This window comes from Falco cherrug, chromosome 4, assembly GCF_023634085.1.
Source record: "Falco cherrug isolate bFalChe1 chromosome 4, bFalChe1.pri, whole genome shotgun sequence".
In the NCBI taxonomy this organism is placed as follows: domain Eukaryota; kingdom Metazoa; phylum Chordata; class Aves; order Falconiformes; family Falconidae; genus Falco; species Falco cherrug.
This window is the reverse complement of record NC_073700.1, coordinates 103,598,735-103,611,480: the sequence shown is the minus strand read 5'-3', so window position 1 is coordinate 103,611,480 and position 12,746 is coordinate 103,598,735. Positions and strand designations below refer to the sequence as shown.

The window sequence follows — 12,746 nt, the reverse complement described above, 5'->3', positions numbered from 1 at the left end:
GCCCTGCAGAGTACTATTGACCAGCTGAAGATTAACCCAACGCTCTTCTTTAAAGAAAATGTCACAGAATGGTTTTATTATTTCTAAAACTGCAGCTTTCTAAATAAACATAACTGCATGTAAAGTAGCAGTTTTGAAAATATTTTATATTACTTGAACTTCTTGATTTTAATCTTTTTTGTTTAAATTTGCTCAAATCCTTTTATTTCTCCCATTAATTTTTATAACTTTGTTAATCTGTTTTATTCACAATTATATATTTCCTGTAAACACATGTAAGTTTTTCACCCTTAAGAAATGTTTTTTGCTTTTTAAGTTCTTATTTTAATCCACTGAAATTGGTCAAAAATTTCCAAGAACAATGCGAGCTATAAAAGATTTCTGATAAGTCCTAAATCAATTTCCCATGCATCTAGAAATAAACGATTTATGACTAAACAACTCTTTGATGATTAAGATTCTAGATCTTTCTTTTATAGCTTAAGCCATTTTATTAAAATCCATGTATTTTAGTAATAACAATACTGAATAATGATAATACTAATGCAAATTTACAGTTGCAAAATGAAGCTTTTAACGTTTTCTCTAATCATTATCAATAAATATTTTTTGTGTTTATCACATTCATCTTTGAATATGTGTTATACTTCAGTCACTTGGAAATAACTTCTTCAATTCTGTTAATGTTTCCTCATCTATATTATAAGTAAAATCTCATTATTACTGTTTTTCTTTAATGTTCTTTTTTCTTTCTAAGTATCTCACAAAGCATAAGCAAAAACCCAAAAGTAGTATTTCATCTAAGGATTAACCCATAGTAAAAGAATGATTTTTAAAAAAACAATTTATGCTTCCAACTGCTATTAAAATAAGGAGAAATTTTCTTATGTGATAGAAAAACTGGAAAACTTAATATTTTCATGCAAATACCTATTTAATGATCTAATCAAACCATTTAGCCTCCATAGCAGCCAGTCTCATGATAATATGGGACTTGCAATGAACCTGTTTAATTCAGCCACAAAACCTACACAACCACAAGTAACCCAATAGCTAGCCTTAGAAAAACCCTCAAAAACTTCCTATTACAGTTTCTCATCATTATCAGGAAGGAAAAGGACAAGACAGAGGGCCAGTGACGCAGATAACTTTAACAAAATCACCGAAAAAAATGTGTTTACAATTTAAAGAGAATGTAGTACATATCAACAGTGATCTGATGTGACTGGAAGATATTTTCTGGATGCATTTATTTGAGATTATTATTCTTAAATAGCATGCAATTAATTAATAAAGCCAGTTATTCTAACTACAAATATATGTAAGTATTTAACATATTAAATTCATTTCAGGACCTCTTAAATGTTAATTTTATTAGCTTTTATCCTCTCCATTGCTGTCCTTCATCTTGAAGGTCTTTAAATAACATAAACCTTTTTGTACAATAAAACACAGTATAACGAAGTTACAGTCTTTGTACAGTAAAGTGCTTTTTAGATGGAATTCAACAGCTGAGTGAGAAAGAAAAGGGGGGTTTGTGCTAAGTGGAGTTTTTCTAAAATGGAAAAATCAAGGGAGCTAAATCTCATAGAAGTGCACCAATTTACTCTCTATAATTTGTCTTACACATTATCACCGGGAAGATGTAACCATAGCTAAGAGAAATATGTGATGAGTGAGTGGAACAAATAGAGGCTCATCTTTTCCTCCATTACTGTATTATCTCTGCTATCCTGTTAACATGATTAGAAGGTAGTGGGAAACATATTTCTATCAGTCAAATAAACACATAAAACTATGAATGGGATCACACAGTGATCTACAAATAATATGTTGCAAAATGGTTACTTCCTTGACCATAAACTGCACTTGAAAATTACTCAAAATGCTGTATTTTCATGAGGGGGAAAATTTACGTGTAGGCAATTAACTACAGCACTGCTATTCTTAAACTTCAGTACTGATTATAAAGCCTATAATGGCTTGGACAAATGTGCTGAGTATAGTGGCATAAGTTTTCCAGTTGCATGTATACAACTATATTGCATATATGATTAGCAGGGTAAAGAGATACCTCTGTTTTATTTTAAATCAGAACATACTTAATATTCAGGGACAAATACTGGCAGTTGCTAAAGTCAGCAAACTGTCAGATTACTACTGCTGGAAACATATAAAAACCCCCATCTTTTCAGCAGCTTGTCGAAATAAAACCAGATGAGTGATTACCTCTTAATAGTAAATGATACTTTTTCAGAGTACAGTCCTTCTGGCACAGGTTCATACGCAGCCCCTACTATCTGCAAAATAAATAATCTACAGTTAGCTGAAGAAAAATATTCCATTATTCATTTGAAGATCCCCTAGGATAAGTATTGTTCCTTGAAACAACCTGATGGGTATTACATCATCAGTTTTTAAGTTGCAAAACAACTTAGAACACATCTTCTAATGCAGAATATCACTTCTAATCAGGGATCTACATTAACGTACATAATCACTGTAGATCAAAGGGCTACAATACCTGGGTAAGGGAAACATTAAAAAACCCAACATCCAAACAATTATTTAGTTTTATTTATGATCACATCCTAAGGTGTAATACGCTATGCTATAAAAAAATCCAATATTATAGTACACCAAGAAATTTTGTATATCTAAAGGTCCTAACAACAAATAAAATGATAAAAATGTATTAGTCTGAGAGGTAATAATATATTAACACTTAGAAGCAATTTTTGTAATTACAGTGGCAAGGCAGCAATCCATACAACGATAAATGTGCTTATTCACACATCAGACCAGAGAGCACATTATGTTTCTATAACCTTAAAGAGAAATTCTCACGGATCTAGTGAACACATGCAGAAATAATTGGTAGGTTGATTTGGCAAATTCAGATACCTTAGCTGCCAAGGAGAGCATATTGGTGCTGTAAAACGGTGGGTTCAGAGTTGCCATCTGATAAAGGATGCATCCTGCAGCCCAGACATCAGCCTTCTCTCCATACGGCTCACTCTTTACAACTTCAGGGCTAAGTAAAAAGCAATGCAACCCACAAGTGTTTAATTAATCCACCTAGAAGTAGGCTTGCTTTTTTTTTTGTTAAACCACCCAATATTTAGTTAGTCACTACAACGTATTTTCAGAGCACACACAATTACATTCAAAAGGTTGCAATTACTTCCTTTACCACACAAATTCTTAAGTGGAAATACAATTAATAGCTTTTCCACTTCTACCACAGTTCTTCTCACAACACTGGAGGTTTATTTGTTCTTGTCCTTTCCACTAATTTCATGTTGTAATGTCTTTGGACTTAATGGATACAAATTAACTACAGCGTTCAGAACTTGTTTACAATAATGGCATTTCAATAAAATCAACTAGAGAACAGATTATTTTATCACACCCTCTAGTAACTCAGATACCAGAAAGAATTTAATAAGATTCCTATATTTAGAATGCTAATTGGTATGATTTTGCTATTAATGTGAGTAATCAAACTTTACTTATTGTATCATTTTCATCCTCTGAAAACTACTGTAATACATTCCCTATGAAGATGCCACATGGATACTCAACAGCCAGCCAATGACAATAAAAAAAAAAAAATCCATTGTAAAGATCCATTTAAAGCAAATGGAAGAAGGCAGTAATTTCAGTTTTGACTCAGCACAAAGCAGACTCCACTTCCTTCTGTTAATTTCCTCAGCACTTTTCATAAACCGGGATGATAATAATTTACTTTAATAGGGATATTCTGATGCTGGAGTTCAAGTCTTAGCAGTAAGTAAAGGTCATATCACATAATGTAGTTTTTTTTCACTTAGCATCTTCTCTCTGTAATTATTCAGAGATATAAAAAATACTTGACTCATCCATAAAATCAACTTGAAAACCCACCTGTTTTCCTTTCAGCTTAGAATTTGGAACCACTGTATGAACTTCATGATTATACTACAGATACCTTTGGTAAAATACCTTATTTTGGAACTGAGAGGCGCTGTATAAATTCAATTAATGATATAGTCTGGGTAAAGTATAGTGATAGAAAGTGTGCTGCTGATATGCACAAAGTGCAGAAAACAGATTTTTAAAATAAATGGGATGAGGTCCCTTAGACAAATTATTATGCTGAAGAGAAATTAAGTGATCTTAACAGAACAGAAAGTTAGAACAGATGTCACTGTGGGGAAGTGAGAGACACAGACAGGTCACACATTTCTGGTAAAATTAATCAAGCAAGATACAGATTCCTAGGTGAAAACTAATGAGCAATTTTCCTTGAGTTTTGCTGCTGCCAGTACATGCAACCATAGAGGGGAATACAGGATGTTGAATGTCATGTTAGAACAAAACACTATTTCTGTAATTAGACTGCCTTTATTACTCACTGTGACACTAACTCATCAGTGGACTTCGTGGAAATTTCATTATTATGTATTAAATGTTAGAGCAAACACCAGTATTACAAATTACCATATAGATGGTGAGCTCAATAAGGCAAAGCCCCTGTCTTAGTATAAGTTCTAAGCATGCTCCTATTCAGAAAAACGAATCTGACTTGAATTTTACAATCTTTCATTCCAGTGATAAATTTCATGCATAAAGAGACATAAAGTTTTACAATATTATTTTGAAATAACTAAAGAATATTCAAATCCCATACTAAGATTATGCAAGCCAAAATCTGTATAAGTATGCAAAAAGTTGCATAGCAGTCACAGAAAGAATTAGCTGAATACAATCAGGAGAAAAGCAGAAGCAACCATGATCTGGCCTGCAGAATCTTGTATTCATGAATAGCAGGGAAGAACCTAACTTGATGTCCAGAGCAAACAGCAGCCCATTAGGCTGATGAATAGGAAAAAATTATTTGTTACTACTATGATTTGGGAATCACAGGAAGAATACAGTGCTGACAGGATTGTAGTTTTAGCATGGTTTCACACAAATGCATAATAGCTGGAAGTTGATGAAAGACTTCATGTTCTAAACGCATACCTAATCCTTTAGTCAGAAGTGTCCAATATTTAGATCATTAGGATGCACAATACCTTCAATACTGTCTCATGCTTAAGAAGTACTGCAAACTACTGAAGTTACACTTATCTAAGATGACCATGAAAGTTTTATATAAAATCCTATACTTATTCGATGCTATGCTTGCATGGCTAATTAATTCTGTAATTTAGATTTTAAAATAGAATTTTCAAATATTATTTATTTACTTTTCAGAGATGTAGTAAAATCCCTCACCATGTTCTACAGGCTTGCCTCACCATCTGCTAGTTAGAAATGTGGGTGGGGTACAGTACTTGTTGACTAGCAAAACAGTTCTGCAGCCGAGTTGCATCTTTTGGATCCACACTGTTGAGGGATGCCAAGCAGAGAAAGTACCCAGTTCTGCTCCTGTACACTGGCACCCACAAACAGGAGGGTGGTGGGAGTACATATGGTTTGTCTAAGTGAGTTGACAACTGTGTATAAACTGTCACTGTCTGGTCAAGACCAGAAAGAATTACTAGAACCAGACTCTGCATTTTATTCCATAAAACCCCTATAAAATAAGTCTTAGCCACAAACACTGAAAATAAATTTTAAAACGTAGCATTGGTATCACCTTTTTCTGGTATATTCGTAAAGGCAGGATTCTTCCTTTCTTAGATTAAGAGATCTCAATTGACTAAAATAGGACGGTGGCACTAATTGAATTTTTAGCAAACAGATGTCCACATCATAAAATGCATTCAGTGTCAAAATAAAATACATAAAGGGAGAAACTCTAAGAGCTGATAAATTGCATTTCCATTGCTCCAAGGGCTGATCATACTGCAGCGAAGCAGCAGTACTGATGCTATACTCTACGATATCCAGAGTCTTCGATATTAAAAGAGGCAGCAGATACTTATACAATTAGTCACTTAATTCTTGCAGCTAACATATTCAAGATAATCACCACAGTATTCCTCTAGGTCTACAAATCACTGCTTATTTCCAAATTACATATTCAAGCTGAAAAAGCTTACTTCAGCAGCATTATGTTTACTATAGGAAAGTCCTTCACTAAACAAACATCCATAGCAAAAGCAAGGCTAAATTCTTCTAAATGGAAGACACATAAATGTATCCACAGAATAATACTCCAAATTCTCAGCATTCTCAAACAGTCAGTTTTATAAGTATTTCTCAGAAAGGTCACTCTTGCTCAACATATCAGTGTTGCCTTTATATTTAATAAGTCTTCCATGCCAACAGCCTTAACATGAGTCTTGAATTTAAGCCATTGCTTAATCCCAAGAGTTATCTGGGTTTTTTTCCTTCTGAACTACTTCTACAAAATTAATCAGGTATTTTAAATAAAGATAGCTTTCCATGCTATCCCACATGTTTAATTAGGAATTTAAAAAGAGAAAAAAAGAAAAAAAATCAGATTTTGTCAATATCTGTGCTACTTGTAAAACACTGAACACATTTCACCAAATCATCTCTACATGGTCTTGGAGATATTTTTGCAATCAAGCGTTCATTTATAATTTTGCTCATTTATGTTATTTTGTCATGTCACTTATGAATACTTTTTACAGAAATTTACTGTCTCAGTCTGAATCTGCTAGCACATACTTATATGAAAGATTACTATCCTCGCTGGATTAGCTCATGTTCACAATAGTTATTAGTGGCTAGAAGTTCCAAAATGAAGGAAGAAGTCCTGAATTTGGAGGGGGAGGAAGGGAGGAGCTGAAAGAAAGCCATTTTTCAAAACAGCGTTAATTTTCTAGATCTTCTAAAGCTTCTAAGAAGTATTGTCAATACTATCAGGCTGAATTTACATGGGATTTCCCAAGCTGCACAGAACTTCGGTAAATCACACGTGAGTTGTCTTAGTACAGTGTTATCTGGTTTATCCACATGCTTCTGACAGGTCTAAGAACAAGGTTGTATATGTCACCTTACAGTATGAGGAGTATTGTCAAATGAGACATGAATTCAACTAGACAGTTATGTATTAATTAAAATAAGAGTGATTCTTCAAGACTAACTCCCAGAAGAGGTGATGGTTGTAAACAAATAGTAAAATAATAAGAAGCATAAACTACTGCGGAAGATTTTAACTATAACAGAGTTATTGCTTTTAGTCTTTATCATTCCTCCAACTAATTATTTAAAGTTTGATGGAGATTCCTGCAGTTGGTGGTGGTTATACAAACACTCACGCCTAGAAACCATACCTAGTTCAGGACGCAACCCAAGCTGGAAATATTTGTAGGCTAGCAAAGTATCTAATATGCTTATCCCACTCTTCCTTCCCTTCGATATTGATTTCTTGCCACTGTTGGAGACAGGACAGTAGGAAAGTTTGCTATATACTGATAAACTTTTTTTATTATTATTTTTTGTGCCAAATACTAAAAGACTCTGTGCAGCTTCTATTAGCTTCAGGCATCTTTGTGAAGATACCTATAAAATAATACTTGCTGGCAATGGATAGCCTTTTTAGTTGCTGGCAGAACTTACACACACCAGAGGATGGGATTTACATCATCTCTCCACTGATGCCACTATATAGATACCACTGTATATACATTTATGTCAAACTATTCTCTTAAGAGAAGGTTTCTGGCTCATCAAAAGACTTTAACCTTTTGATATGTTCAGGATTATGCTGAAAGACTTCTGCTATATAAGGAACAAAATGTCTAAACTCCCAAATTACCAAACCCTGCTTTAGTGTTTAGCTCTGTGTTAAACAAATCTCTGCACAAAGTTTAGGTCAAGCTGACTCTCATGTCATCAGAACTGATGAATGAAAGGACTTCTAATCAAGGGAACCAACCTTGGGAAACAAAGAGCAGATAATTATATGAACACCATTATCTAAATTATGCAGAAAAAAGCCTCCAAATGAGAAAGTTCTGGCCGCAAGAGGAGGCAAGCTGATAAGGTGTTGCAACCCACAGAAAATTGGTTGAAAGTAGGACAAAGGTAATTGTGGCAGTGGGAGATTGTGACCTCTGACGCAAATAGCACCCACCACCACCTTCCTGATAGAGGGCAAACCCATGCTTGGGGGGTATGCATACTTAATAAAAACTTCAGTAGTGCTATCTGAGGGTGCACACTTGTTTGCATTAGAAGTGAGAAAGTTGTAACCAATCCTGTACGTGAATGAAAATGTATATGTAATACACTACGAATGTGCAAGTATTCTGCTGTATACAATGTGTACCCTCGAGTAACTTGGTGAGCACACTCGGAGGAAACATTCCCCCATGCTCCCAGTGCTGTAATAAAGAATGCCTACCTTCTAAAACTTCAAATCGAGTCTTAGAGGGTTTTTCTCTGTGACCGATTTTATGGTATCATTTTCCAGCAACCCAAGTGGGACACTGCTATTGAGCATCAGTGGATCTGTGGGATCGCAGGAATTCCAGCCAGCACAGAGGGATTCTCAGGGTAAGACCTCCAATCCCCAGACTGAAGGCTCCAAAGCAAAGTTCCCCTGGAAAGATGTAAGGCATTCTTCCTGGTCTGGGATACCTGCCCAGAAGTCAAGGTCAAAGTTGTGCTGGGTTGGGTTATTGAGGGCTCTCCTGAAAACAATCTGTTTGGTAAAATTTCTGCTTGACATACTAGAGTAGATATGTATATTTCTGTCTGGTATAGCGTACTCTGAACATCTGAATATATTTATATACATGTATATTGTTATAAAATTCTAAGCATGCTAAAAGAAAATTGGCATTAGTCAGTCTAAAGCAGGTATTTTAAAGAAAACAAATAGGGGGTGATTCTGGGGAAAATGTAACTAAAAGCATCCTAATTAAATACTGTAATCAGTGGTGGCCATTGTATAAACTGGATGACAGGGGGAAATGGCCAATGAACGGCACTTTGAATTATGTTACAGCTGATGTTGTTTTTAAGACAAGAAAAGAAATGGGATGAAGTTTTACATGCTGATATGTTTTTCACTTTAAAGAACCATTCTGAATGGCAAAAAGAGTGTGATATTAATTTACCTCCCAGTGATTCTTCAGGTCTTGGCTTTGGAAAAGGATAAGAACAGGCCTTTGAAAAGGTGCTGCTCTGCTTGTAGTATAGGACAGAGATGTTTAAAATTATGTGAACAAAAGGAGGAGGAGGATATTGAATCAGTGACTGCTCCTGAGAGACATTTGAGACCTAGAGACAATGGGCCTGGGGAAGCAGGGGAAGCAGTAATGGGTAATCATCAGGAGAGCGGACTAGGACTGGGAGCAGAAGTTTTTAGCCCAACAGCAGGTTGATGCAGGCCAAACAAGGGGAAGTTGTACATGCTCCCCTCCACCAGGTTGTGGGAAATGAAGAACGCATTACAGCGAGGGTCCTGTTTTCAATAACAGACTTGAATAATTGGAAAGCAACCACTGGAAATTACAGGGATAATCCCAAGAAGGTCGGTAGTGCTTTTGAAATTATGGTTAAAACACAGGATCCAGACTGGAAAGATACAGAGGCAATAATGCAGGTTTTGTCTGACAGTACTGAGGAGGAGATGACTTGTCAAGCAGCTAGAATACATGTGGAAGCTCAGGTTAACGCAGGAACTTTACGAGGAACTGTGGAGCATCATTTCCCCTCCGTTGGTCTGAACTGGGACACGAATATTAACAGACCCAAGCAACTTTTGACTCAGTATCAGGAATGGATTTTGTTAGGAATTAGAAATGCTATGCCTTAAAGCAATAAACATGTCTAAATTGTATGAGGTTAGGCAAGACAGAAAAGAGTCCTCCACAGATTTCCCGAACAGAATGAAGGAGGCAGCCTGCAAATATACAAATATTGATCCTTAATCAGAAGAGGGGCAAAATCAATTAGCTCCTCTATTTGTGGGGCAGTCCTCAGATTATATTAAAATAAAATTACAAAAATTACAAGGAAATGATGCTCGAGATTGGGGAAAGTTGTTGGATGTTCCTGGGATTGCAGATAGAAATAGAGATAGTCAAAAGGAAAGAGTAAATAGTACATTGGTGGTGGTATTAGAGGAAAATACTAGGATCAGGGGAAGAGGCCAAGGATGGGGCGGACCCCTCAAGAGGGGGTCCCTGGCCCAGGCCTTGGTTAGGCAATAATCAATGTGCATACTGCAAAAGGGATCGACACCGCAAACCAGTGTCCACTTAAGAACCAGACCTCCTCTGCACCCTTATCTGTTCCCGATAAGCAAGGAGTGAGGGCAGACCAGAGGAGCCTCTCCATGCAGAACCTCTGCTTAAGGAGCAGCTGGGAAAAGAATTGCCACAATTCACTATAAAAATGAGACTGCTGTTCTCTGACCAGGGATTTATCCAGCAGTGTCTTGAAAACCTTCAGAAGTAAAGACTGCACAGCCTCTCTGGGCAGCCTGTTCTACATTTGACTGTGACAGTGGCGAAAAAAAAAATTGCCTTATTTCAAGTTAGAATCTCTCTTGTTTCAATTACTGTCTATATTCTCAGAAAAGGGCCAAGACCACCAATTTCAGTTCAAAGAATGAGAAAATCAAGGGTACGCTTCTGTTTGGACACCATTTCTAGGTTTCTATGAACCAGGTTGCCTCTTTTCCTTTTACTAAACTACTGCAGGGTAATCTGTGAGTGTTTGGAGACCAGTATGAAAAAACACAGATCTACTCTATCATCAGTCCTCTGAATCACAGAAAAAAGGAAGAAAAAAGATAAGGCCGGGGGGAGAAGAAGCTGCTCACCATCAGCGTCATCCCAAAGGAGTGAAAAAGAAAAACAGGAAAGCAGTTGCTCCTTGTCACAATTTTTCTCTGCATAGTTTGCTGTAAGCTACAGATACACATTCGGTATTATAGCTTTATAATTACCACTAAAGGCAAAGGAAGAAGAAACAGGAGCCACAAAACTGACAGTTTGAATAAAGATATTCTGTGAACATTGCTGAAAGCTATTTGCATTTCTCAACTACAAGAAGAATTCAACATGAGCCTTTTGGGGATATTCTGTCTATCCCTTGAGTGATGAAGCTGGAAGAGGATTTTCAATCACTAGTTAAAAAATTTGCCTTCACAGTTTTCCATTTTGAAGTGTATTGCCAAGTAATTCTAAAATAATTTATTACATTGTCTTTTAACTTGTATACATTTTTCTCATTACAAATTATGTTAAATATTTTTGTAAAATACTATATATATAATTTCTTCTTCACAAAAGACACCTTTTTAGGCATCCTAAACCTCTGCTGATGCCTACAGAAAAATTCATCATCTCCACCATTTTTTAAAATGTATGGGAGTAGAGAAGAAATTTACTACCTTCAGTTTGCAGTTTTACAGTGTAATAAATCCTCTTGCCACCAGGTGGGGAACGTAATTTTAAAATGGGTGAAGTCAGCTAAGAGAGGTAACTTTCACATGTATAATTGCTCTCTCAGCAGTGTAATCTCAACAGTTTCATTTTCTAGTTCAAGCATTGCCTGTCTCTGCCCAGAAAAATCCCTCTCATATAATTTAGTCTATAGCGAGGCAAAACCAATATGAGATCAGTGACAGGCCACTAATAATTGTGGGATACAGCAAACTACATGATAATACCTCCCTTCGGTTTTTATTAAAATTAAAAAAAAAAATGCTGGTTTGATGTGGAAGGACACCTTTCACTGCAAACAGTAAGGTTGTGTAGTCTGTCTCTATCTGATCTGAAATATTAATGCACACTGAGAAATGTGTACAAACAAGATCCCAGTAATAGACCGCTGTAGCTCTCAGCTACATTGTACATTGCTGTTGATTATCAATTTAGAGAAATCACTGACTTTCTGCTTTCTTTCAGCACATATGCAGTGTGTCTCTGGCTAAAACAGAAGCAGATGTTTTATACTCCACCTTTCGGGGTTTTTATTTTACAGTTTTGAAAATAAAGATATAGGCATTCAGTTAGCATTCAACAACTGATCTGTACTTCTTTGAATTTACAAACCTTTAAGTTTTTATGTGTGATAGCATTATACATTATTGCTTAGAGACAGCAAATGTATTAACTTTGAAAAATAATTTATGGCCTCTAGCAGTGTAATAAGTGTTCTAGAACACAAGAAAAACTGCCAGCAACTCACTTCTAATTCACCCATGTCACATATTAATACAAAACAAATGACATTTTTTTTAGTTTACTCTATTGTTCTGTACTCCTATTGCTTTGTTAAACAAAACCAAACAAACTAGTATCTTCTTCATACTTAAATCATTAAATATCCAAGGCAGAAGCATGTTCAGAGCACAAAGTCCTCTTCCCAAATCTATATGTGCAAGGAGTCACTCATACCTACTTTTTTCCCCAGCAAAACTTAGAGCACATATGAAACTGTGAAGACCAAAACAGCCTCACATGTGGTAAAGTGTTTAGGCTGTATATTTGAAAAATATTGTAAGTCAAGATGTTGTTTTGCTCCTGCTCCTCCCAGTCACTCTTTACCACTGTCTGCTCTGCTATGCCAGCACAAGTAACTCTACAGCTGCATTATGCATCAAACTAAAGATCTGATAACACCTGAAAAATAACCTAAATAATTTTTCAGCCAGGTCAGTTCTCTAATCTAGCTCATCATCGTATGTTTAAGTAAATGCTTGTGCTGTCCCGGGAGTGGTATGGCTGTTTGGGGAGGGTTTTTTCACAGTTGGGTATTTTTTCCTTCAATCATTTGGAGTTTATATCACACTCCTAAAACCAACTGGTACTGGCAGAAATTTG

At 35.9% G+C, this 12,746-nt stretch overlaps 1 protein-coding gene across 3 annotated transcripts in view; it reads right to left on the bottom strand.

Moving 5' to 3' along the window:
- Positions 1 to 12,746, bottom strand: part of NEK10 (NIMA related kinase 10) — a 116,099-nt gene that overhangs the window by 50,638 nt on the left and 52,715 nt on the right. For all 3 annotated transcript variants that reach the window (XM_055710245.1, XM_055710247.1, XM_055710246.1), the window contains exons 24-25: positions 2,905 to 3,034; positions 2,230 to 2,300 (exon numbers count right to left, since the gene is read on the bottom strand). In XM_055710245.1, coding sequence (XP_055566220.1) covers positions 2,230 to 2,300; positions 2,905 to 3,034 — 201 coding nt within the window. The remainder of the gene's footprint in view (positions 1 to 2,229; positions 2,301 to 2,904; positions 3,035 to 12,746) is intronic.